Source organism: Malaclemys terrapin, chromosome 3, assembly GCF_027887155.1.
Source record: "Malaclemys terrapin pileata isolate rMalTer1 chromosome 3, rMalTer1.hap1, whole genome shotgun sequence".
NCBI lineage: Eukaryota > Metazoa > Chordata > Testudines > Emydidae > Malaclemys > Malaclemys terrapin.
Window position 1 is genome coordinate 36893621 of NC_071507.1, and position 27950 is coordinate 36921570.

General features: G+C 44.2%; 1 protein-coding gene across 1 annotated transcript in view; it reads left to right on the forward strand.

The window, feature by feature from the left end:
* The window catches only part of LRPPRC (leucine rich pentatricopeptide repeat containing), a 171348-nt gene that overhangs the window by 106542 nt on the left and 36856 nt on the right, over nt 1-27950 (forward strand). Inside the window, exons 26-27 of the mRNA XM_054021384.1 lie at nt 15158-15226; nt 15540-15630. Of these exons, the coding sequence (XP_053877359.1) occupies nt 15158-15226; nt 15540-15630 (160 nt within the window). The remainder of the gene's footprint in view (nt 1-15157; nt 15227-15539; nt 15631-27950) is intronic.

The window sequence follows — 27950 nt, forward strand, 5'->3', positions numbered from 1 at the left end:
GGGGTCTAAATTGGCTGTTACCACTCAAGAAAGAGATCTTGGAGTCATTGTGGATAGTTCTCTGAAGACATCCACTCAATGTGCAGCGGCAGTCAAAAAAACGAATAGAATTGTTGGGCATCATTAAGAAAGGGATAGATAAGAAGACAGAAAATATCATATTGTCTCCATATAAATCCAGGGTATGCCCCCAGCTTGAATACTGCTTGCAGATGTGGTAACTCCGTCTCAAAAAAAATATATTGGAATTGGAAAAGGTTCAGAAAAGGGCAACAAAAATGATTTGGGGTATGGAACAGCTGCCATATGAGGGGAGATGAATAAGACTGGGGCTTTTCAGCTTGGAAAAGAGATGATTAAGGGGGAGCATATGTTAGAGTTCTATAAAACCATGACTGGTGTGGAGAAAGTAAACAAGGAAGTGTTATTTACTCCTTCTCATAACACAAGAACTAGGGGTCACCAAATGAAATTAATAGGCGGCATGTTTAAAAGAAACAAAAGGAAGTATTTTTTCACACAATGCACAATCAACCTGTGGAATTCCTTGTGAGAGGATGTTGTGAAGGCCAACTCTATAACAGAGATCAAAAAAGAACTAGATAAGTTCATGGAGGATAGGTCCATCAATGGCTATTAGCCAAGATGGACAGGGATGGTGTCCCTAGCCTCTGTTTTCCAGAAGCTGGGAATGGGCAACAGGGCATGGATCACTTGATGATTATCTGTTCTGTTCATTCCCTCTGAGGCACCTGGCATTGGCCACTGTCGGAAGACAGGACACTGGGCTAGGTGGACCTTTGGTCTGACCCAGTATCACTGTTCTCATGTTCTGATTTTTTTTTTTTTTTATGCTTAAGCATCTCTCTGACATTTTTCTGTTTCAAGTCTTATAATACTTGAAATACTTTGGAATATTAAACTAATATGTTATAGTAGGAGCAGAAGCTGCCCTTGTTAATGATGTTAAACCATTTAATACATCCCTGTTTTCATATAGTTACAATTTTTTCCCAATAATTGTTTGCTTTCATTTTCCACCTTTGGGTCTCTTCCCAGAGGAGAATTTTTAATGGTAATACATACATTTGTTCCAGAAAATGGTCTTTCATTAGACCAAATGATGAGCATTTGAAAAATCACACTGCATAGTGTAAAGAGTTTTGCTAAACTAGTGAACTTAGCACCGAAGAGAGGATTTTATATGTATGCATATACCAATAGCTAAATAAATACTGAACTCCTTATTCCCCCATGAATGTTCCAAACCAGTCCACACTCATGTTTTTCTCCAAATAGGGCAACTAGGTTCCACTGACTTCCATCAAGGATAGCAGTGTTTTGGTGTGGTATAGCCAAATATTCCAAAGATGGAATTTGCACAACTCTTTCCCAATATTCTTGAAGCCCTGGAGACCAGAAGCTCCCTTTGAATGTTCTCCTTTTGAATTTAATTATCTTAGGGTTTTTTTAGAGCAAAAATTTACTTTTGTGGAACTACTATTAAGTTACTTATCTATATGTGTAGGGTCAGACCAAAAGTTAAGAAAACATTGGCGTTACCTAGTAGTCACTCCAAATAAGGAAATACGGATACTAGGTTTAACACACAACCTTAACTGTGCCCTTTTGTGTTTTTCTTTTACTAAATAGTGTTCAAACAATACGTTAAATATTCTGTTCTCATAATTTTCTAAAGCTACAACTTTAAGGTAGTACAGGGCAACAAAATCCACTAAAACCCTTTGTCGAGCTGTACAGAAATATTTTTAAGATTGAGTTGGGTTGCTGAGGGCCACACTCTTTTAGTAAAGTTGCTGCTGCCTCATACTTCTCTGCTCAGCTCCACTTCCCCATCAACACAGGCTCTGACTCTGTCCCATGCCACCTAGCTCCAGTTACTATCTCCCTGTTGGCTGACTGTTCAGGAATTGAAAGCCAATCAGGTTCTGGCCAGGCCCTACCCTTCTCCCAGCAGTGGGTGAGGGCAGGGCACACTTCCACCAACTGGGAGGAAGTAACCAGTGCTGGGTGACATGAGATGGAGACTGAGCCTATACTGATGGGGGGGAGGGGGGGGGCGCGGCGCTGGTGCATGGGCTCCCTACATGGCCAAACCTGTGCCCTTGGAGGAGCAGAGTGAAGGCAGAGATCAGGAGCAGCAGGACCCTGGGTGTCAAGTTGTAGTGCCTCTCAAATTTGGCCAAGCTTCCCCTCTGTCATGCCAGGAGGGAAGGGGCTCCACTGCTACGCTACCCACTTGTGATTACTGCCTCCCCACTGGCAGAGATGTGCCCTGACCCATCTACATTCAGGGTACTGGGCTGGCCACAGTTATATTGTCTGTAGGAGCTGGGAGCCAATGGAAAGGCAATAACCCAAGTTGGGTGGCTTGGGGGCAGAGCTCCTCCCCTGCGTGAATGACTCAGAGGTGCTTGGGCTAGTGGTGTGACCCCAGTGCTTAGACTCCTGCTACCAATACCATGCTCTGCGCCATACTACCCGTGACCCCCCTCGCTTTAAGCACTCTGCCTGCTGTCCAGATTTGGGTGGGCCAGAGTTGTCATTGGGTGGACTGTGGCCCACTCAGGCCCAGCTATGGCTACACCCCTGCAGCTTACGGGCAGTCCAAATAAAATGATCTGATAGGTGGATGCCGCCTCTGGGCTGCCATTTTGCCCGTCCCTGGTGTGGACAGAACTTGTCAAACCTATTCTTGCTGAAATCCAGGAAACTCCTGTTCATTTATATAAAAGATCCTTTCTCCAGACTTGCCAATATTTCATAAGGTAGGCAATTTTCTTCTTACCATATTACTCATGGAGGCTAAGCCAGCCAGAAAATGCAACTCTTGGGGAAAGAATTGCCCCCCTGAGTTATCTTTTTGAAGGACTTCCCCTCCCCCCCCCCCATTTTGTGAGGAAACACACATATCCAAAGGCTGTTTTCAATAGCTGCTATCTATCACTCCCATGTTTTGCATGCACCTTTAGCATAATTGTGACCTATGATACAGAAGATGCTCTTGAGGAAGCTTATTTTCTTCTGCTAGTCTTTCTTATTCGAGTCATCTTTCTTTACATACATACACAGAATTAATGAGTGCATATCCATAGCATTTCAGTAATTCGTTGTTTAGGTTTCAGGTAACTTATTTCTAAACAGCCTTTTTCACTCACGGTATGTAAAACAGGTGTGGGGATATACAAAAGCACATAGCCTCGCCTTAAAAAGCTTTTTAAAAATATGGGGCTAATGAGAAATAAAATGTCTTGCTAACATAGTGCATTAACTTTTTCTACACTGAAAAGTCAGGAGTAAACTGAATTATTTTTACTTGCTTGGATTTATATTGCTTGGATTTCCAACAGTAAAATTTCAGGGAAATGGCTCTATTAGAATTATGAATTCTGTATTTGGAGTGTAAGTTGCTTGACACTGACCCGTTTTAATGCAGAACATTTCTTAAAAGAACAAAGAGCAAAATTAAAGGTGATATTCTTAGCCTGAAAAAATATATGAAACGCAAGATAGCATAATCTCTTATAAATGTCTTTATTTTTATGTGTATACTGTAAATTACAAGAGAATTAATGGTGACCTGTTGAGTATTTTACCTGGGAATGGGGATAGCTATTTAGCGTAATTGGTATTTTAATAAACTAGGTTCCTGCACTAGGATTCTTTATTTTAGGTTGCTGCATTGTAGAATGTTTCCTTCTAGATACACTGTTTAAAATTCAGTAAGATGGTAAGAGATAAGCCACAAATATGGACTATCGTGCAAGCTCTAGAGATTTCGTTAATCTGACCTAGATGTTCTTTTGATGATTGAGACCTGCTGTATATGAAAACACTTCTCAATTTCAAAATGAAACATAAGAATATCTGTGGTATAACTCAGCTGTCCTTGTAGTGACAGGCACATCAATCATTGCTGAACAGGAAAGGATTTACTATATAAAGTTTGCAGCTTTGGAGCATTTAGATCATTGGCATTGAGATCAGCAATGATATTGGAAGTTGTAAGTGAATGCAGCATTTGCATTTTGCCATGTCACAAAGAGGATTAACTACAGATAAAAGTAACATATTTTTTTCTTTTTAATTTTCAAGAGCTTGTTGTATAAGATGTTAATTCTTATTGATTCAGTTTTCAGTGTATTTTCATATATGCCTCTTTCATGCAACAGAGGCATATAAATCCCAATAATTTTTACTGTTACAACATAGTTTTATTGTGTACACCTTTTACTGAGTACATTGAAACCTATACAAGAGACCTGTTTTTGCATAACCTCTTGTCTTGAGACCATTCTACAATATCACCAAACGTCTTGACAACAATAGTGCTTTATCTCTATTGGAAGACTACCTCTGTTAAACAATTGATTTTTATTCATCCTTGTGAAAAGTCACATTAAACAGTTTGCATTATTGGTTGGGCTAGAAGCCCTGCCGGTTATTAAAGTTGCCTCAGTCTCCATTGTTAGACTCTTTTTTCAGTTGTTTATAAATTTGCCAAACATTTTTGGTTTGAAATTTTTTTACCAGTTGTCTTCTCTAAACAGTACTTGAGCCCCTATGCAATGGAGCAGGAACTTTACATGTGTCAGACGGTTGGCCTTTTTATCATGATGTGCCTTCTGTCATTGTTAAAATCTGCCCAAATTGGGCCAAGTTATGAGTCTTTGAAAAATCAGTTCGCACATTCTCAGTAAAGACTTCTTAGATTTTAGCAGCTAAACTCTGTGAAGATTCTGTCCACACAGGGCATGTTCTATTTTGAGACTGAATGGGACTTTCCCTGCAGTTGCAGCTCTGGGCAACTGCAAGCTGAACTGGGGCTGTGTCCCTGAACTGAGAGCAAAGAGACTCTCTCTCCTGTAACCTCAATGGCCTCCAGCTGGTCCCAGGAGGAGGAAGCTGCCTGATTCAAATGTGGAGGGGGCAAGGAGTCTGGTAGGGATAGGGAAATAGATAGGGACAAGGGGTATGGGAGGGAGGGGACTGAAGGAAGAGGAGGAGAAGGAAACTAGGACTGATGTGGGAGACTGGGATTGGCTAGGCAAGGAGACTAGGACTGTGAACCATTGGTGTAGGGAGGAGAAGTTGAGTGGAGAGAGGAGACAGATCTGATGACTAACTGAGGTCCAGGGGAAGAATTGAGACTGGCTGGGAATAGAGACTGGGAAAGGGAGCTGATGGGGTGGGGAAAGAGAACATTGAGATTGGATGAAGAGCCCAGTAAAGGAGATTGGGATTAGGAGTCACTGGGAGCAAGGAACGTGGGTGGAAGGAGCAGGCAATGGAGACCAATGTGGAAGAGAGAGAGAGAGACCAGTTGGATGAAGAGCCGGGGGACAGGAGGGGAACTGGGAATGGCTGAGCAAGGAAATTAGGACTGGGACATGAAGCCAGGAGGCAGGATTGGGACCTTGACATGTTGGAGATTATGGGGCAGAAGGGGTCAAGCTTGGAGGAAGTGGGCAGAAGTCTGTGCCTACTAGAGAACACCGCCCATCTGAGCGGAAATAGAACCCAAGGTTCCTGAATCACTCTGACCATTCCTCTGCTGTCAGCAAATATCTGTGACATATCCACTAGCCAAGTGTTCCATCCCCCTTAATACTTGTTCCTCATAAAGGATAACAACCTTCTCCTGGTATCAATTATTTAATTAAGTCAAGTGGCAGAGTCTTTGTGGTGGATCTAAAAGCTCCATCCCTGCTGATAAACCCTACAGGTGTCAGTATGATGCCACATAATGAAATTTCAGTTTTTCAGTTTTTTGCTTTTTTAAAAAAAAAAAGCCCTAGGAAATTACACACAGTCTGTGTTAAGCATGTTAAGATTGCAAAGTTGAGCACTAAAGGGTCATATTTTTTACAGAGGCTTGAAGGTAAGGGGGGATTCCTTCCTAACTCCAAATTTGTCATTCGTTTAATCCCCTTTATACCCAAAATGCCACGGATACCTAAGTAAGAGGCCATTCTTCTTTGAGTGCTGATCCCTGTGTGTATTGCAGTGTGGGTGTGTGAACGTGGCAGGAGTCAGAATTTTTGCAAGCAGTGTGCATTGGATCTGCTCTTGTGCTCTTGCCTTTCTCCGGCTTCCAATTGACGGCATAAAGAATGGAGCAGCAACTGCCTTTCCAATTCCTTACCACTGCATGGCTTGGGTCGGAACTTCCAGTGTCCAGAGCTTTTCTTTGATTCCTTGGATCTGTAACTATTTCAAAGTTTCCCTTTAGTGCCTTTTGTATGTAGTTCTTTGTAGTTTAGTTTTTTAGCTTTTTAGCAAAGTTTTCTAGTTGGATATATTCTTCACCTCAGAGACCCCTCCCCCAAAATAACCTATTACAGATATTGCAGTGTGCCCTGAACTCCAGCCTTCAACACTTGTGTGTCCTGCCCTGTTCCTTCTTGGTCAGTGGCAATCACCAGCACTGTTTGTACAGTCTCAAAGAGACACATGTTGCCACTAGGTGTAATGTATGCCACGTCTTCCTAGCTATACCTGTGAGGTGAAGGAACGCCATCTTAGAAAATGCCTTATGGAAAAGGCCGTGGGGCCACACTTGGCCTAGGCCGAGGGATCTCCCCTGTACATCATCCTGAGTCAAGCTTGAGCACTCTTCCTGTTCTTCGATTGATGGTCCCTGTTGTATTCCACTGAGGGTTATGTGCCTGGAGCCGGAGCTTTTCAAAGTAGTAGCATCTGGCAGTCCGTGCATGTGCCCTTGTATTGCCTTGTGGTTTTACCTGAGGCGATAAAGGGTGGGGCGAACTGACCTCATCTTCAGTTCCTTCTCACTGCTACATGGTCACAGTTGGAGCTGTTGCCTTCTCTCTCATCCTTTATGCTGCACTTTCCAGCAAAACTGTTTTTCTTGTATATAGTTCAGATTTTACTGATTTTTGTAGTAGTAGTAGTTTTAATGTTCGCAGTGATTTTTTGTAGTATTAAGGACTTTGGAATGCTGCTTTGGTGGCTTCCTGCCACCCCCTCACCTCCCAGCACCCATGTCTGGGTACTGGATTATGCCAAAGACACCAGGATTCAAGGTCTGCACTTCCTGGCCTTGCTTGTTTTCGCTCAGCGAAGAACACCAATGCTGTCTGTACTGCTTGGGGGGGGGAGCCCACATCACATCCAGGTGCAGAATCTGCCTCTCCTTCCCTGCCCTTACCTGGGAAGGCTGGGCTCTAATCCTTAAGAAGCACCTTGTGGAGGTTCCCATGGAGCCGCAGTCGGATCCTGGCTGGGGAATGGGGGGGTTCATGAGCCAGAGCAGTCCAGGAATGCACCTCCTACCACAGAGTCCCATTCCAGACCTGCCAGAACCAGCACTATGGACCCTATGCTGGGGCCTAGCCATGAAACATGGAAGCATGCACATAAGGCAGTAAGTCTTCCTTCGGATTCAGGGAAGAGGCTGCACCATTTACAAGTTCTAGCCATGGAGCAGGGGGCATGTTCCAACGCTCCCAAGAGTGAGAAGAATCATAGAATTGTAGGACTGGAAGGAACCTCAAAAGGTCATCTAGTCCAGTCCCCTGCACTCATGGCAGGACTAAGTATTATCTAGACCAGTGGTTCCCAGACTTGTTCCGCCGCTAGTGCAGCAAAAGCCCCTGGCAGATCGGGCTGGTTTGCATACATGTCACGTCCGCAGGTTCGGCCGATCGCGGCTCCCATTGGCGGCGGATCGCTGCTCCAGGCCAATGGGAGCTGCTAGAAGTGGTGGCCAGTACGTCCCTTGGCCCACGCCGTTTCCCGCAGATCTAGACTATCCCTGACAGGTGTTTGTCTAACCTGCTCTGAAAAATCTCCAGTGATGGAGATTCCACAACCTCCCTAGGCAATTTATTCCAGTACTTAACAACCCTGAAATTAGGAAGTTTTTCTTTAATTTTTTTGGGGGTGGCAAGTGTTACACTGACTCATATTTAGTTTGTGATCCACTATGACCCCCAGTTCCCTTTCTGAAGTAGTCCTTCCTAGACAGTCATTTCCCATTTTATGTGTGCGCAATTGATTGTTTGTACAGGCCTCCAGTTCCTCTGAGGATTCAGACACTATGCGTGCTGTTTCAGAGGTATGCCTACCAAAGGGTTTTGATGGCACTATCTTGCTCTACCCAGGAGGTGCAGGACAATTGGACCCATCTACTCGACATCTTGAATGCATCGGTACCGGACAGAGTTGCCTTATTGATCAATGACGCCATTCTCCAACTGGCATGCACCGTATGGCATATCTTAACCATGTGCACTCCTACCCCAAAGGGAGTGGAAAGAGGTACTGTGTCCATCTCGTGGGGTCTGAGTTTCTGTTCTCCCACCCTCTGCCTAATTCCTTGGTGATCCAGGCTGCTACATAGATGGCCGGGCAACAGTCCATGCTCCACCCCCTCTAACAAGGAGGGCAAGAGGTTAGACCTGATGGATAGAAAGGTCTTTTCCTCGGCCAGCCTCCAGTTCCAGATCTCGAACAACATAGTAATCATGGCCAAATATTTGACTTTTTGAACTATGGGCAGATGGCAGGTTTTGCAGATTAAACTACGTCAGAAAGATTGTATCTGCTTCCAGGCTATTTTGGAGGAGGTCAAGTTGGTCTCTAGGACCATACTTCAGGCTGCAGTTGATTACGCAAATAATAGCGACTGGAATCATCATGAGAGGAAATCCTGGTTACATTCCTCAGGCTTCCTTAGAGTTTCAGAGCACAACTGAAGAACTCCCTTATTTGATGAATCACACCTCTTCAACCAGAAGATGGATGATTTTTTACAGTCACTGAAGGACTCTAGATCCACCTTATGATCCGGCACCGAAACGAAAAATGTTACCAACCACCACCTACACGACGCTACTGAACTCCCCAATTGTACCACCAATGAGCCTACGAATCTCCACAGAAGCACCCGAAGATCCACAGGTCTTGTCCGCCCGGTCCTCCAGTGCAGCCCTCCACACAGCACATCTAATCTTTGCGTAAGCATTATTTCTGAGTGCATCCCAATACTCTTGTTGACCACTCCATTTGAAAGCTGTATAAAACTTTCTACCATCATGGAGCGCGATAACAGAGAAGTGGGTTCTGGATGTTATTCAACATGGCTATACAATCAAGTTTACGACACTACCTCCTCCCCCGTCCAGAGTTGGTTTCAGGAATCGCTTTCACAGCAGTATTCTTACCCTAGAGGTAGACTCCCTGCTGCAGAGAGGAGCAATGGAACCAGTCCCTGCAGCCTTTCAGGGTACAAGGTTCTATTCCAGATATTTCCTGGTAACCAAGAAGAAAGGAGGATGCAGACTTGGATCTCTGACATCTCAAGTGTTCCATTCACAAATCAAAATTCTGCATGGTCATGCTTGCAGCCATCATTCCCTCTCTAGAAAAAGCCATGCAGTTTAAGGCTCTCAATATGCAGGATGCTTACTTCCTGTCGACATCCGCTCGACCACAGATGGTTCCTGAGGTTCACGGTGGGTCTGCGACACTTCCAATACAGGACTCACCACTGCTCCACAAGTCTTCACAAATTTTTTTTTCTGTGATAGTGGCTTACCTCCGACAGCAAGGAGTCCTCATCTACCCTTACTTGGCCAACTGGATACTGGCAGCGCAATCCAGAAGGAAGCTCAGGAATCAACATCCCTGCTCCTTCTACTCCTCTCTTCCCTAGGGGTGAGTGTGAACATTGAAAAATCAACTTTTCACCCTACAAGGTCCCTGGAGTTCATCGGCACATGCATCAGTGCGGCCTCCAGATGTGCTTACCTGCTGAAAGACACAACGGAGTCTACTGGACCTGGTTGCTTCGGTGACATCCAACCCCTCAGTCTCAGCCAGAACTGTTCTTTCCCTCCTCAGCCACAGGGCAGCATGTACATATGTCACAGCGTTTGCTTGCCTGCGCTTCTGCTTCCTATAACTATGGCTGCAACCAACCCATGGACACCATTCTCACCATCCCACCAGAGATCATCACTTTCCTCCGATAGGTGACAGACCCATTCCAAGGCTGCTTCAGAATGCCCTTCCTCCCACCCTCACCGAGCATGTCAATCCTAACAGACTTGATGGCTGTGGAGCACATATGGGATATTGCATGATGCAAGGAACTTGGACCACTTGAGAAGCCAGATCAACATCCTGGAACTTTGGACAGTACACAAGGCATGCCACGCGCTTTTGCTGTCCAACCATAGTGGAAGTCATACAGGGACCCATACTCCAAGAAGAAGAGGAAGTTACTTACCTTGTGGTAACTAAAGTTCTTCAAGATGTGTGGTCCCTATCTGTATTCCACTCACTTGCCCACCTGCTCTCCTTCCCCTCTGCTTTGGACCTTTACTGGCTTCACAGTAGAGAAGGAACTGGAGAGGCAGTTGGTTCAACTCTCCAGTTGGCAGAAAGGGGGGCTTGAACTGCGGGGCCTTCCACATCCCAGGTCAGTTTCCTAACCATTAAGCTAAAAGTTATCATAGAATCGTAGACGGATAGGACTGGAAGGGACCTCAGTAGGTCATCTGCCTTGAGTGCAGGGGACTGGACTAGGACTAAGTAATAACTAGACCATTTCTAACCGGTGTTTGTAGAACCTGTTCTTAAAAACCTCCCAGGATTCCACAATCTCCCTAGCCAATTTGTTCCAGTGCTTAACTAACCTGACAGAAAGTTTTCCTAGCGTCCAACCTAAACTTCCCTTGCTGCAATTTAAGCCCATTTAAATTGAGGTAGTCTCCCTCCCTCCCCGCTTCTTACAAAAATGGCATAGGTGCCTAATGCCAAGAGAGTGTTTGCAGCTGAGAATCCCAAGCAGTGGGAGGCACCTCTCTACAGCCAAGGTTTAAGTGCCTGTTTCCCTGAGAGGGTCTGACTTAGCATAAACCCCTCCCCATGACATCTCCCATTGATTAGTTTGGGTAAGAAGCTGCATGGTATACACTGGCTTTTGTGACTCTCTTTCTGAGCTGCTTATATCTCATGATTCACTGTACCTTTCACCTAGGTGCCTAACTCAGGCTTTGTGAATCCCAGTGATTTTCTAGAGACCTAAAAGTTGGACAACACTAAGCATCTCCTAAGTTCCTTTGTGAATCTAGCCCATGCTATCTAAATGGCTTTCAGTTCCTATAAATGTCTTTGAGACTGTTCTTGCACCTTACCATGGCAATTAGCTTAACAAGAGAGCTTGAGGAGACCCCTTGACTTGAGTACTTTCAACCTAAACAAAGTTCGAGAGTCTCTCTACTTAGACTTTTTTTTTTTTAATTGGCAGATTTCTAATAGCACAGCATCTTCTATAGCATATACAGAACTTTAAACATTCTTTTTATTTCAGACTTTTTACATGGGTTTTTCTGCTCCCCTGACAAAATTTATAAGGGTCTTTCAGACAATCCCAAGAGGAACAATACCAAATATTTTCATTCCTCATATTCTGTGTATGTGCTACCTTCTGCCCCTTTGGTTTCACCTTTCCTCCTGCTGTTTGATAAACAATCTCTTAATAAGGCCTGGTGAAGAGCAGGCATGTAAAGTCCCTTCAGAATAATGTATGAGGGTTTGGTGGCATCATGTTAATTAATCAGACAAGAAGCGTGACTGAGCACTGAGAAAAGAGTCAAACTATCCACTAAATGCTGGAAATGCACTAAGTAAATTGAGAGACGAGAGAGATGTTTTATCTCTAATCTATGTTGTAGTAATCTTAGTTTTACTCCTGGGGGAATTCTGCACCACTGCGCATGCACAGAATTTATGTCCCCTGCAGATTTCTTTGCTTCCCTGCAGAAAAATGACTTTCTGGTGGGGAAGCAAAGGGAAGCCACGAGCGGTCATGTGACCCTCCCCAGAAGTATGTTTTGGGTGACTATGGCAGCCAGCAAACAGGTAATCCCTGTGGGGCAGCAGGCAGGACTGGGGAAGACCCGGCTGGTGGTTCCTACCCTGTGCCAGGCTCAGCTGCTAGTCCTGGGTGGGCTGGGGAAGACAGGACTTCCTCTTCCCCTGCATGGCATCCGGGGCTTGTTGAGACCCACCCCCAGATGTCTCCCCCAGCTGTAGGAAGCTCTGCAAACTCCTCCCCGTGCTTTCTGCACCCATCGCTCCTCTGGTGCAGGAGCAGGGATTGCTGTACAGGGAGCTGCTCCCCCGTCCACCCAACCCCCGTGCATCCAGACCCCCTCATACCCAGACCCTGCTGCCGAACTTCACCCTCCTCCTGCACCCAGAGCCTCCCTGATGAGTCCCACTCCCCCTGCACCTGGATCCCCACCCTACTGAGCCCCAACCAGCTACATCTGGATCCTCACCCTATTGAGCCCCACTCTCCCAGCATCTGGACCCCTCACTCCGCCCACCATACCCCTCGATGAGCTCTATCCCCCTCCTCCCCTCCCCCCCCCGCTGATCACCTGGACCCCCTGCAGAGTCCCATTACCATTGCATCCAGAATCCCCCAATGAGCCCCTGTGCAGCCTGATCGCACCCGGATCTCCCACGGAGCCACCCGTACCCAGATTGCCCCACACAGAACCCTCTCAACCTGCAACTGGATCCCCCCATACTAAGCCCCTCCACAATTGGATCCTGCCTTGCTGAGCCTGCCTGCCCACGCCTGGTGCACTTGGCATGGTGCGGCAGGGCCCTGGGGTGTTTCTGGGGCAGGCCTGGTCCTTGCACCGTGTCAGGGTTGGGTGCAGCCTCACTGCTGAGTCAGTGTCCCAGGAGGAGCTGCACAATGATCTCCCATCTCTGTGCAGCCAGTGGCCTGTGCTCCCCAATGCCATGCTGGAGCCTCCACATTTATTTGACCAATAAAATTTGCAGAATTTTAAAATTTTCTGTGTAGAATAATTTTTATTTTTGGTGCAGAATGCCCTCAGGAGTATTAGTTGTTGCAGTGTGAAAACAGTAGGTCCACAATTTTCAGATTTAGATATGATTTTTTTTCTTCACTTAATGATGTCCCTTTAAGTTTAAAACAATTACTTTGATTCTGTTCTGAACTATTTCTGGTTCAAAATGACCCATTTTAAGACTGTAGAATCTTAAGCAGCTAGATTTTTAGCTAAGTCAGGAAATGTAAAGATTAATGAGGTGATAATTTATCACAGTATTGCACAAACTGAATATTTTATCCTATATAGTTTACAACTGTAAAAGGAATGTATTAAAGTAATTAAAAAATGCATTAAAAATAAGACGTCAGTATGTGTAATGTCTGAATTAACACTGCTGTTGGAACCTTAAATTTTGTATTTCCTTACTTACAATTTTAAGTGTGCAGCTTAGTGTTGCATTAATAAGTTTTTCCCTCTTTAATTGCTTTGTCTTTAAAAGGGGGGAGGGAGATGAGGAAGAGAGACATTCAAAAGCTCTTCGGTTTTTGGAGTTGGTAAGCTGTTTGCTGTATAGCTTATACAGCTTGCAGAGCTTACGAAATTTACCAGAGGAACTTTGTCCTTGAACCATGTATTTCAGATTTAGTCTGTACATGTAGATTTGAGCAAATCTTCAGCAGAATGTTCTTGGTATGCAGTTTTTGAACACTTTCTTACTTTAAAACATCTTTTTTCCAGCCAAACAAGGGCAATAAAACCTCATTGAAAATTATGTCCCTACCAAGTTTCAAAATTTAGACATAGTTGCTGTACTCCAGTTCATTGTTTGAAAACAAAACACAAAAAAGTAGTTGGATTTTTTTTTTATTTTTTTTTATATATTCCCATAACTCAAAACAACTGAAAAGATTTGACTCAGACTTAAAAAAAAAAATAAATAAAAAGCGCCCCCTGAACTAAGTATAGAAAATCTCACCTGAAAAGGGAGAAGTGTTATCACATTATAAGGAAGTGAAAGCAGGGTTATAAAGTAAATTATTTTGCAACCTTAACTGTCCCCTCAATCACTGGTATTCTGTGATTCCATACCCACAGACTTCAGTCCTTATTACAGAATAGTACTGCAGAATCTCGGCTTTATTTTAAACAGTATATCTAGACCTTAAGATTTTGAAGAGGATCCTGAAAACATGAACCAGGTGTAAACTGATACAGTGGTATCTTCCTCCTGAGTCTGTAGAGAGCCTGAAAAAATAGCTGTAAGATGAATTTGTTGTGGAATTTATGCTATCGTGTATGTGTCCTGAATAAAGTGGTTGCTACCTGCAACTGCTATAATGCACACTGGATTAAGCTTGTCTTCTGGTGAGAGTGTTGTAGCTGGGACAGAAGCTGGCACTAAAAACTAATGGAATATAGTAGGACAATTTCTGGTACTAGATGTTGGTGGAGTAGGGATGTAAATAGATGCTGCAATTGGAAGAAAGAGTTGGAGTCCTGGTGTTTCAGTTAGTGAGTAATTGCTACTATTCTGGGTGAATATTTCATGAAGACAACAATTTGTGAACATTTGGCATACTTCTGAAGGAGTGAGAGATGACTGGTGTGTATTTGTAGTCCAAAATATGAGTATTTTGTAATGGGAAGGAATGAAATCAGCAGGGTGGTATGTTGTTTATGATGATCTATCAGAATATATAGCGCTCTGGTCGTCTGTAGTTGTGTGGGTCTGTAGATTCACGTTGGGCGTGTGTTGAAAATGGCAGAAAAAGTAAAGTGTTGCATGCTCAGAGTTTTCAGTTGCTTTTACTTACATTATGAACCTTTTTTCTTCAAATATCAAAAGCTCTTGACAATAAAAAAAATCAAGTCAGACTTGTGGTCTTTGAAACAAACCATTCTTGAACTATGATATTTTTAAAAAAAAATGCATTCTTGTTTCAAAATGTCACTTTTTCACTATTACCTATCCGAATGGCTCAACTAATATCTGAGACTTTAACAAAAATCCCGTTCAGTCAGAGAACCAGCATAGCAATTTTCAGTCCAAAAGTACAGTTGAATTGAAAATATATTTAGAATGAAACATGGTTATTGTTTCTGCAGCGTCACCAATACAACCTTTGCATTTTTTAAGTCAATTAGGATAAATGTTTAGAATTGTGAGAAGTCATCTTTGAATCAACCATAAAATACTTCATTATGACAACATATAATTACTTTTACATTTTAAGAAAATACTTTGGCTAAGTAAACTGACATTTTTGTTTGTGCGGAAATCTATTTTGCAGACACCAGGCTTGAGAGCTCGTCCTGGGAGGCTGCAGTGGTTTGCTGAGAAGTGTATTGCAACTAAACAGGTACATCTATTGCATCATGTCTCCTGTCTGTTTGTGATTAATACTTTAATGGTAATACACAAATAAGTTTTGAAGTATTTCATGCATATCACAATTTACATAAACAGTAATGATGTAAATTGATACTTTATATTTAGTGAAAAATTATATGCAGTCTTATATTTACATTTCCAAATTTTGGGACTGAACGTGTGTGTATATACATATTTGTGAGCTGCATATGTGATTATACATATAAAAATTAAATTAAGCCATAGTCTGATATACAGATATTTTATGTTATAACTTTTTCCTTGTTTTCCCCCCCGCAAAGATGGAAACTTTAGAAAATCTGGTGGAAATGACTCAAAAACTATTTGAGTGTGATAGAGATCATATGTACTACTACCTCCTAAAATTATACAGTAAGTTAACTGAAAATCTTTTCTTTTGCTCTATTAGAAACTGTTATTCCAGTGATAACTTTGTGGGAATTTTAATTTTATTAATAGTATTTGAAAAAACCTTAAACTGTGTAATGGGAACAGAATGTAAGTTTTTGAACTGGTTTTGGATTTTATATTAACCAATTAAAACTATATTTCTCAAAAGGGCCGTTCTCAGTGTTGATAGTAATGATGTGTAGCACAGCTCTTGATAGGAACTTTCTGACTTAGGTTTGCTTTGCTATCTACCAATTCTGTTTAGGCTACTCAGACAATAAACTCCGCATTTTTGCTATGAATTCCTTCTCTGCAACCCAGAAACTTTTCCTTTGATTCGTAACATGATCTTTTGTCACAGATCATGGAGAGATTTTTTCCTGGCTTGTGAGGTGGCCTGAAAAGTGCCCTTTGTCCCTACTTTCACTGAACCATTTGAGCTTTGTCAGCTCATCCAAAGAAAATACCAATGTTGCCATGTTTCAAAACTCTTATTCTACTTCATTTGTCTGAAGTTATATCCATAGTTGTAGCCAAATATAGAACCGATAAAAGTTTTAACCTTGTTGGCTTTTACATTTTTCAATTTATTCCATTTTTATAAATCAAGTAAAATACTTGAGAAACGCCTTAGGTTTTATTTATCATGGATTCCATGTATTTGTAACATGCTCCAAAGTTTTACCAATAACTTGTTTGTTGCTGTGGCCGTGATTTGTGCTTTTGGATGAGTGTTTTGTTTTGTGGAGGGTTTTTTGGGTGGGAGGGAAGGGAAAATGGTTTAAAATACAGAATTAGTTATGTGATCGCTCTAACCAGTTAATTTTGGGGTCACTTTCTGTAGCAGAGATTAGATTCCCATTTTCTTTATATTTCACAGCATTAATAAAAATTAGCCACAAATATGTAGACTGCCTGCAAGCAATTATAACTGGGTGAGATCCCTTCCACTCACATAAAGCTGTTTCAGGCTCTGTATGGGTATGTTGGGGAGGGATAAAATACAACTCTCTACTGCAACCCAGGGCTAGGGTTGCTGCAGAAACCTGCCTGCCAGTGATTTCTAGCCATGATCTGTAATAGCCATTGCACTCCCGCTGTAACTGTTGCTGAGTTTACTGTGTCCACTGGATCTGCAGACCCTATGTTACTTCACATTCATGCCCAACTATGTGGGATCAGCCTGGAGACCATTTCCATAACACACAAGAGTGTAGAGCCACTCCACCAGCATAGCCTCCACGCAGTAGCTATGTAGGGCTTTAGTGGTATAGAAGGCCTCGTACTGACCCTCCATCCCATGAGTAATTTTCATCCAGTGTGATTGGCCTGTATACCAGTTGGTCAATTTACTACCTTTTGGTTTTAAAATAATTTGAAGAGGGAAAACCCCTGCTAATTTCTGTTGCAATTCTTTGTAGTTGGCATTGATATGAAGATTCTGTAGCTAGATTTGTTTGGTTGAAAGATTATAAAAATTTCCATTTTCCCCTAATCAGTCTGTGCATAATTGCTATTTGTCTCGTGATCTCTGAGCAGGATTTTTAAATAGATGGTCCCTTTCCCCATAATTACATAGCCCAAAACCCTATCCCATAAATCCAGAAATCTTTAGTCTGACTTTTCAATATAATTTGTAGTGGCTTTTTTCTGTCTACAAAGGGGTTGAAAATGTGATCATTTGCCAAATAAAAATTCCAATAGAAGATTTAAAAAGTTAAGTATGCCAGTAATAGCCCCAACCCCATTTGTAATCCACTAGAGATTATATTGACTAGCATTGTATTGGAAACCTTTTTCGGGAGGTGTGAAACTTTTTGCTGAATCGGGTGTTTCTGCTGGCAATATCAGATCTCTGAAACAGACAGTTTTTTAATTTTCTCCCCTGCTTCTCCTATCCCCATTTTTCAGGACATTTAACTAAAAATAACCTTTTTATAAGATAGGAAGAAATTTGATTAATGTGACAATTAAACTGAGTATCATTAGAGAAATTCCATTATATAAGAACGTCATTACTACATTGTCTGCAAAATGTTACGGAAAGTTCTGAGTCAACCTTCAGGAAAGAAAGCATTTTTCCTCATCATCAGTATCTCAAAATGCCCTCCTAACATCTTTCATAAACTTCCAGGTACCTGTACAACTGTTCTATACACACTGGCTGTGATTTGCATTAATTAATGTCAATACTTCTCTGGCCACATAAAAGAGCATTATCATATTTTTATTTAGTTTGTGTTTGTAATGGTGGGTCACCAGAGACTATAGCATACATGTGTAGTTTTGATACTTGGATGGTCAGTTAATAGTCATTTTGATAGTAGAAAAAAAGATTTACAAACTTGTAAAGTTAGCGAAGTCACATTATATTGTAGATGTTGTAAAGGCGTGGGACTCACCCCTGCGGCGCCTCCTGCTGGTTGTCTCTAGGAATTAGCTTGTCCAGCTTCCGGAGCACCCTCTGCAGGCCGTTGTCCCGCTGCCGCTGGCCCCCATGTCCCTCCCAGGACCCGGTGCCCCTTGTCTTTGGGGGCTGCCCCCTGGCAATATTCCCACAGTCTCAGGGTCTCCCCACCTAGGGGAACCCCCCAACCCTTTATCCCTGCCTTGCCTCAGTCCTGGGCTACTGCCAGTCACCAACTAGCCCCCGTTCCCTGGGGCAGACTGCAGTATAAGCCACTCATCACTGGCAAGGAGGGTTTGGACCTGCTGCCTCTGCCTTCCCATGGGCTGCCCTCTGCAACCCCCAGTACCCGTTGGCCTTCTGCTAGGCTGGAGCCTCCCCAGCTCCTCTACTTTTCCCCAGACCTGGTCCACTCAGGTGCTCTGCCCAGGTCCCTGCAGCCAGGTCCATCTCCCTCTACAGCTAGAGAGAGACTGCTGAGCTCGTGGCTCCCAGCTTCTTATATAGGGCCAGCTGAGGCCTGATTGGGGCGTGGCCCAGCTGTGGCTGCTTCCCCAATCAGCCTATTAGCTGTTTTCCCTGCTACAGCCCTCTCCCAGGGCTGTTCTAAGCCCTTCAGAGCAGGAGCGGGGTAACCACCCTGCTACAATGTACTTGCTACAACTGTTGTAAGATGTATGTATAATTTCTTAATAATTTGCTCTGAAATAACAGATTTTCAGGAATGATTTATCTTAACGTTGATTTTGCTATTCCGTGCAGGAAAGATTATCATTGCCAGAAATTATACCATATATTTTCAAAAATGCTGCATATTCTGGTTACCTGGAAGCTTTGGGTACCTGTTTTTCATGTTCTAGAGATTAGATACTGAACAATGTGTTTGTATCAGAACATTAGAAAGTATTATAAAAATCAGCAAAAAACTTCAGGAAAGGTCAAATAAAATCTGTTGGCATGGATATTTATCAAGAAAGCTTTACAACACTTAGTTCTAATTGTGCAAGGGAAAACTTATCATTAAAGCCTGAAGTTGTATGACACATTGTTTAACAAATGTGCAGGGTTCCCCCCCCCCCCCCCCCAAGAATGTAAGCTACATCTTAACAATTCCATATGCCAAGGAATATTTAGCCCAGAGCAATCCACTAACTTCAAAGCACAAACATCTGAGAAGATAACCAAAATATATCCTTTTATTATTAGAACTAGAGATGGTGAGTTATTACTCAGATTAAGTAGTGCTCTTTCTGCAAACTATTAGAAAACTGCCTTTTTACATCATAGAGCAAGAAGGTAGGATGTTTCCTGTCCTGATTAAACTTCCTACAAGCAGAAGAGATGACTACAACAAAAAATGGCTAAAAGCCTATTGTACATCTTTCCTTCATGCCTTTAATACTTTTCATTTTCTCGTATCAGAGGGGTAGCCGTGTTAGTCTGAATCTGTAAAAAGCAACAGAGGGTTCTGTGGCACCTTTAAGACTAACAGAAGTATTGGGAGCATAAGCTTTCGTGGGTAAGAACCTCACTTCTTCAGCTGCAAGTCATTTTCATTTTCTCAGCAGCCTCAAAAAGCTTTAAAACCAAGCTATATGTGTATCTCCATTCTGGCTTTATAAATACTGATTCACCATAATAAAACAACTGGGCCTAAAATATAATCTTGTTTCACCAGGAGGTAGTCCTCCTACTTCCGAACAACAGTCCCCTCCAACAGTTACTCGGTCTGACAGCATGTCTGCTGAGAGTAGAAATCTAAACAGATATAATTTATCAAACTCTGCCACACAAATTCTTCAGTCTGCAAGAAAAGTCGCAACAAATTCCATCTACTCAAATAAATGGAAAAGGTTTGCAGCTTTCTGTCACCATAAAAGACAAAAAACATGCACTTGCCTGCTTTCAACCATTTAAGACCAAGTATCAAAACTGTTCCACACAGGAGTATGATTGAGAGTTCTCATGAAATACTTAGGCAATAATTCTGTATCTGCTTTCAAATTTTAGGTAGAGCAAAATTAGTAGCCCTCAATCGAATCTAAAATGTTATCCTGGGTATAAAAAACTGACCCATAATTCTGTAGAACCAAGACATTACAAAGCTGTTAGATGTTTAATAAATCTTCTTTTATCTGAACTTCTGAAATAATCTAGCCCATAAAATTTATCTTCAGTTTTTGACAATTTCAGATAACAAATATCATGTGTATGTGAGACATTCAAAATCAAAGATGCTTTTGCCACTGGGTAAATCCCTCTCTTGGTTCATAAGACTATATCGCCTTTATTGGGAGATGAGCGTTGCTTGGAACCATGAGCTCACCAGAAGTTGATCCTGAAGAAGGAATCTGTTCTAACTTGTGTTGCTCAAGCTGAGACACCGCAGAGAGTTCTAGGGCATCTGCCTCAGGTTGTATATCCTGGAAAAATGCATGCAGGTTACCTTTTATCCAGAAGGAGGGGATCAATCTAAAACCACACCAGATCCTGGTCAAATACTCCTCTTTGAACGTCCCTACCAATTGGCAGGTGACCCCAAAGACTGACATTGACAAGAAGTTGGCATCAGGAAGTTGACTCTGTCTCTGAAGACTAGTTCTGCCTCTCCCCAGATGTGAGGAAAATGGCATAAAGAGGCAGACATGACCTGTCTTTGTGGGAGACATCCACCTTCCAGGGAGAAAACCACTCAGAGGCTAGCTATGCTGGATTGGCCTCAAGCTTGGTGCTGAAGAAACAAGGTTTCGCACCAGCCTTGATGTTGGCTGTAGTGCTGGTGTCCATGTTGGCACCATCTACAGAATGGCTTATGGTACCTAATGTTTCTTCAGTGGATACAGAGACCTTTTTTGACACTGGTGCATGCTTCCAGCCCAGCAACAAGATTCCCATAGATGTAAGTTCTGTCCCTTGATGAGGTCTATTCATCCTCTTTTTCACCAGGGTATACCTTCTCACTGATGTACAGCAGGGAGCCTTCTCCCCTGTGATCAGAAGGCAACCCTGCGGAGCAGCCCAGAGGCAGACCATCACATGGATAGCGGTGAATTGGCCAACCCCAGCAAATCCAACAATATCAGTATCGTGTGCCACCGTGACCCTACTGGAGTTATTGGGGTACACCATCTCACATCTCCATGAGCCAGTCGCATTACCACTATGCTAGGAAGCAGTCATTTGTGCTATCTTTAGCCAGACCTCCAACACATGACGGTGAGGAGCAGGAACAGAGAGGTGAGGAGGAAAGGGCACCAGAAAAGGAGCCCATCACCACATCTCTTCCTATCTCTTCAGCTTTGATACCTTTGCCTGATGACTTCAGTGCATTCCAAGAGCTGTTTACCAAAATTGCTTGTTACAATTTCTGTTCTTCAAATAATGTCCCTCTTTGGTGCTCTACTTCAGGTGCATATGTGCTTCTCAATCCCTTGAGCAGAGATTTTCCATTAGTTAGGGTCTGGTCAGCACATGCATGCGTGCTATACAACCTTGTGCTGAGGTCTGAGAGTATATAGGGCGCTCCTCAGTTCCTTCTGTACTGCCTCATCCTGAGATGGAGCTCTAGTATGTCCATCTGATGTGTGCTTCAACATGTGTTGCAGTTTAGTTAGTGTAGTATTATTTGTTGTTTAGTATAGAATTAGTTAGATAGCTTGGGAAATTCCAGTTTTTTCCTCTCCCCTTTTTTTCTCATCCATTTTTTTTTCTAAGGACCATATTTAGCCTGGCAGGGCATGCCTAGCTCTTCAGGTTTCAAACACGGTCTTTTTTTGTTGGAGGTGACGACCACCATAAGTGTATCCATTGCATGGGAAAGTCCCATATCTCCCAAAAGAGTAATTTTTGCCTGACTCTAAAATCTAGGACTCAGAAGAATCAAGAGATCAAATTGAAGCTGCTGCTGATGGAGTGTTCCCTTTGACCTGCTTCTGAGTCAGGTCAGGGAGATTCCCCTCCCCCCCCCCCCCCAACATCTGGCTCAGGACAGATCCGGTGACCCTTCAGCTAAGGTCACGCCTAAGAAGGGGAAGATCTTGGAGGACTCAGGGAAGGCTCTGAAGAAGAGAAGCTGTCTTCCACCACAAGGAGACAACTCTCAAGCAGTCCTGAACTCCTGCTAGTTTTTGACTTGGTACCATGGAGGCAAGACTCTTCCTCTGGTACCAATGGAGCAGGGAGATCCTAAAGCACTTTGGAGAAACAGCGGTGGCAGAGCCCTGGTACCATCCACCTCCAGATCGACACCATCCATGTCAAACTCACCAATGGTACCTTGCCTGTCGGCTCCATCAGTACTGACAAAATCAAAGCAAACACTTCAGTCCCAGTGCTTATGCACTCCAAACCAATGGTACCGCCCAAGTCAACTGCAGTGTAGGTACCAATCCACTTCATACTGTAGGAATTCCATTACTCCAGGGACTTATTAGTGTGAAATGAGCCAGAGTCTGCTTATAGGAACCGAATGATCCTCTGATACCAGGAATCTGCTCTCTGGATTACCGTTGTAGAATTCTCCGCCCTTTTCTACTGGGGCACCTGCACTGGGGGACGTTGAGGCAGAGTCTCCTCCTTATCAGTCTGGGGTTCCCCTCCTCATCATTACAGAAACCCATACTTTGTCAAAGACCCGTAGCCATGTCAGGGATGGTGGGATCAGTCCTGGGTGCTACCCCTTGTCCTGTATGTATGTGCTTCCCCAATGGCCATACTGAGATCCTTGTGCAGCTTATTGGGAGCAATTTGCCAGACCTCCCTCTCCATTACATCAGGAAACTAGGGGGTTACAGTCTCCTCCACCAAACCCCCAACATGAGGAGACTTTTGAGGAAAAAGAGACTAGGGCAGACAAAGAGGCTACCCCTCAAACCTCTAATTCATCTGCGAATGAAGCAGTCATGCCTGCTCCACTACCATCGATGGCTGATAACTTTTGTCATTTCCACGATCATGTGAATGGGATGGCGGATGCTCTCCAGATAATTTTTGAGGAGTGTAAAGACTCAAATCACAAGCTTCTGGACATTTTGCAGCTGGCAACACCTACCCGGTTTGCCCTACCCATTAATGAAGTATTTCTGGAGGCTTTTTAGCGAACTCCTGCCACCATACTGCCAACTTGTAAACTGGCAGATAAGAATTATTATACTGTCCCCCAGTGACTCAGAATTTTTCTTTTCCCATCCCTTTCCTAATTCCCTGATGGTAGATGCTGCAAATGAGGAAGGTAGATAGCATTGCTTCAGGTGTACTACCAGGAAGCAAGGACCAGAAAAGTTTAGACCTTTTTGTATGAAAGTCCTGCTAATTGGCAACCCTCCATTTTCAGATCACAAACTATCAGGTGATCATGGCCAAGTATGACTACACAAATTACAAGTTTGCATCTTTTATTGAACATCTTCCACAGAAGCATAGAGAACAATTCCAGGCATTATTTAGGATGGTCAGTTATTAGCCGGAACCTCTCTGCAGGATCTGTAAGGGGTCAAAGCCCTGTACCAAGAAGAGCAGGGATCAAAGACTCTATTCCTTCTTGGGGGATGCAGAGCTGCTCCCATATCAGAGCTGAGCCATGCAGACTCAGCACTGAGCCCCTCAACATTGGTGAGAAGTGCTCTGGCCTCTCTGAGGGACAGACAGCGATGTGATGCCTGTCATTTCTAGCACCGAGGAAGGACTCTTCTTCTGCGTCCCAGGACTCTTGGCACCGTTAAGCATTTCTGGTACAGAGGAGGTCCATGCCTCAGCAGGACTCTTGTCACCGGTGCCGAGGAAGAAGCAGTGGAAACTGGCTGGGCACTCACCAACTATGAGGTCCGCTGCTCACAGGGAAGCCAGAGTGTGTGACCCATGCCGGGCCAATCAGATTCAACAGTTGCCAGCATAATACCGTTCACTCTGGCCCTGGGAAGGGACCCGTTGAGTCTGGTACTGTTGGACTCTCCTTGACACTACCATCTATGCTAGAGACATTCAAGGTAGCAAGGGAGCTACTATCGTTCCCAGTATCGCCATCCCCAGGTGCCAACTGGCACCAAAGGCAAGAGCTCCTGCAGCACCAAGGTCTCAGGTGCTGTCAAAAGGGAAACCAGCGATTGATGGCACAGAGCCAGTTGCCTTCCTCCCAGCAACACTTTCCAGCACCAGTAGGTACTGCTCTACAGTGGTCACCAAGGAGCGACTTCTCTCAGTTGGACTCCAAGGCAGAGTCTTCTGCTTCCCACAGGAGCCGGCATCAATCCGACCGCTGTTACCCAGTGGCTGACATAAACCAAGAGTTCCCACCAATGGCCTGGCCAGCAAAGTGGTAAATGCCAGTGCAGTGGCTCTTTTAGAACCCCTGTGCATTTCAATCAGTCCAGGAGTCACAGTTGAGATTGTACTCTGTTGTTTTGGAGTGTAGAGCTCCCCCACCACCTTCCTCAGTGCAGAAACCTCAAGCTGGTACCAAGCGTAGCACCAAACCCTAGGACCTGGTACCACAGGATCCTTCCAGGGCTGAGGGAGAAGAACAAGGCCCTGTACGCATGCAGGCATCTTCATCTTCCTCACCTGCTGAGACTGTAGCAGGGACATCGGTTGCACCCTTTCAGGACAATTACAGGGCTCATCAGGAGCTTCTCAGAAGTGTTGCTCAAAGCCTGGGGGTTCAGGCAAAGGAAATATCTGAATCCTCTCATGCTTTGGTGGACATCTTGACCTCTTCTGGTCCGTCACGAGTGGCATTGCCCCTGAATGATGCCCTTCTAGAACCCATTAAGGCCCTCAGGCAGACTCCAGCCTCACTATAACTCTCCTCTAAGAGGATGGAGAAAAAGTACTTTGTCCCTACAAAAGGGTTTGACTTTTTATATACCCATCCTCTGCTGGGGTCGCTAGTGGTGTCAGTGGCCAACAAACAGAGGAGACGAGGACATCAAGGACTCCCCCCAAGTCCCCAGGCCAAAAATGCCAAAAAGTTGATTCTCTTTGGCAGGAAGGTATATTCTACCGGGGGAGACGGGGCTCCAACTCAAGATCACTAACCAATGGGTGCTTCTGAGCTGCTGCTATGACTTCAACTCTTGGGGGCATGATGTCCAGTTTCAAAGAGTTGTTGCCACAGGCATCCAGGGTCAAATTCTCAGCTCTAGTCAAGGAAGGGAGAGTGGTGGCAAAAGCATCTCTTCAGGCAGCCTTGGACGTAGCTGACTCTGCGGCTCAAACCATGGCTTCCACTATGGTCATGAGAAGAACCGCATGTCTTCAGGCCTTGGGCCTCCCCTACAAGGTTCGGCAGACTATCCAGGACCTCCCTTTTGAGGACACATTGCTCTTTTCAGAGCAAACAGATGCAAATCTCCACAGCTTAAATGACTCTAGGGCAGTGGTGGGCAACCTGCGGCCCATCAGGGTAATCTGCTCACAGGCTGCCAGACAGTGTGTTTACATTTGCATGGCCGGCCGCAGCTCCCAGTGGCCATGGTTCACCGTTCATGGCCAATGGGAGCTGCGGGAAGCGGCGCAGGCCGCAGGGACTTGCTGACCGCCGCTTCCCACAGCTCCCATTGGCCGGGAACGGCAAACCGCAGCCACTGGGAGCTGCAGCCGGCCGTGCAAATGTAAACGAACTGTCTGGCAGCCTGCCAGTGGATTACCCTGGTGGGCCACATGCAGCCCACAGGTTGCCCGCCGCTGCTCGAGGGCCACTCTAAAATCCCTTGGGTTCCACATCCCGGTTCCTATAAGAAAGTATTTTAAGCCCCAACCATTGCCCTGTTTCTACCAGCCTCAGTCAAGGTAGGACTACAGTAAGAGGCGGAGCAGGAGCTATAAGAGGCCTCATCCCCAGTCCTCATTGGCCCCAGGCCTGGCCCTGCCAGACAAGCGTTGGGTTCTAAACAAACCTTTTGAGGGTACACTTGAGGATGGCATACCAGGCCAGTGTCTGGATCCACCTTCCCCAATTAATGTGGACCAGTTATCACACTTCTGTTGAATATGGGCCCATACCACCTCAGACCGCGGGTGCTACACACACCATAGGACTGGGATACACCCTGCCATTCAGTTCTTCCCCTCCTTCCCTTGCTCCCGCCCAGGACTCTTCTCACAAGCAACTTCTAATCAAGGAGGTGCAAACACTCCTGCAAGTGGGAGCAGTAGAGGAGGTTCCTCCGGAGCTAGGGGGCAGGGGTTCAACTCCTGCTATTGCCTAATACCAAAGGCCAGTGGTGGTTGTGACGGGTTGGATCACAGAACTCCCCTTGGAAGTCACCACCTAATGTGCCAAGACTACTTCTGCCCCTGCTTTCCTGTCCCGTCAATTTAGGACTTCAGTGCCCTGCCTGGTTTGAGCCAGCCTGCTGCAAACCCAGACCCAGGTTTGAATCACGTCCCCTAACCGCTGCAGGCTTACCTGAAAGCAGCTAACAGAAGTGTTGTCTTTAACACTCAGATGCCCAACTCCCAATGGGGTCTAAACCCAAATAAAGCCTTTTTTAAAGCTTATACAGGGTAAATGCATAAATTTTTCGCCCTCTATAACACTCATAGAGAGAGATACACAGCTGTTTGTCCACCCAGGTATTAACACATACTCTGAGTTAATTAATAAGTAAAAAGTGATTTTATTAAATACAGAAAGTAGGATTTAAGTGGTTCCAAGTAGTAACAGACAGAACAACGTAAGTCACCAAGCAAAATAAAATAAAACACGCAAATCTGTCTAATCAAACTGAATACAGATAATCTCACCCTTAGAGATGGTTCAGTAAGATTTTCCTCAGACTGGATACCTTCCAGGCCTGGGCACAATTCTTTCCCCTAGTACAGCTCTTGTTCCAGCTCAGGTGGTCGCTAGGGGATTCTTCATGATGGCTCCTCCCCCTTTGTTCTGTTCCACCTATTTATATATTTTTTGCATAAGGCAGGAATCCTTTGTCCCTCTCTGGGTTCCCACCCCCTCCTTCTCCGTGGAAAGACACCAGGTTAAAGATGGATTCCAGTTCAGGTGACATTATCACATGTCACTGCAAGACTTCATTACCCACTTGCCAGCACACATGTATACAGGAAGACTTACAGGTAAAACAGAGCTATCTGCAGTCAATTCTCCTGGTTAATGGGAATTATCAAAATTCCAAATCACCATTAATGGTCCACATTTTGCATAATTACAATAGGCCCTCAGAGTTATATTTCATATTTCTAGTTTCAGATACAAGAGTGGTCCATTTATACAAATTGGACGATCACACTCAGTAGATTATAAGCTTTGTAATGATACCTTACAAGAGATCTTTTGCATGAAGCATATTCCAGTTACATTATATTCATTCATTAGCATATTTTTATAAAATCATACAGACTGCAAGGTCACAGTGGTCTCAGACCCATCCTGGACCTGCGAAACCTCAACAGATTCATGAAGAAGCTGAAGTTCCACATGGTCTCCTTGGCCTCCATTGTCCCCTCCCAGGTTCTAGAGGAATGGTATGCCGTCCTTGCCTTGAAGGATTCTTACTTTCATATCTCAATCTCCCAAGATCAGAAGAAATTCCTCTGATTCATTGTGAACCAGTTTACCCTACTCCCAGCCTGTCAGCAGCCCCTTGGGTATTTATAAAGTGCATGGCAGTTGTCACGGCCTTCTTGAGTAAGCAAAGGGTTCGATTTAGCATTACCTCGATGACTGGCTGATGAGGTGCAGGCAAATGTTAGGCCTGTTGATAAACATGCAGAAATCGACACTCTCCAGTTCAAAGTTTAAAATTTATAGGGGCGGTCCTTGACTCCGTCCAAGCCAGAGCCTTCCTTCCGAAGACCCAGTTCCAGGCCCTAGGCACGTTCACAGAGAGCCTCAGAAACCACCCTACCACCATGGCAAGAAACTGCCTAAAACTCCTGT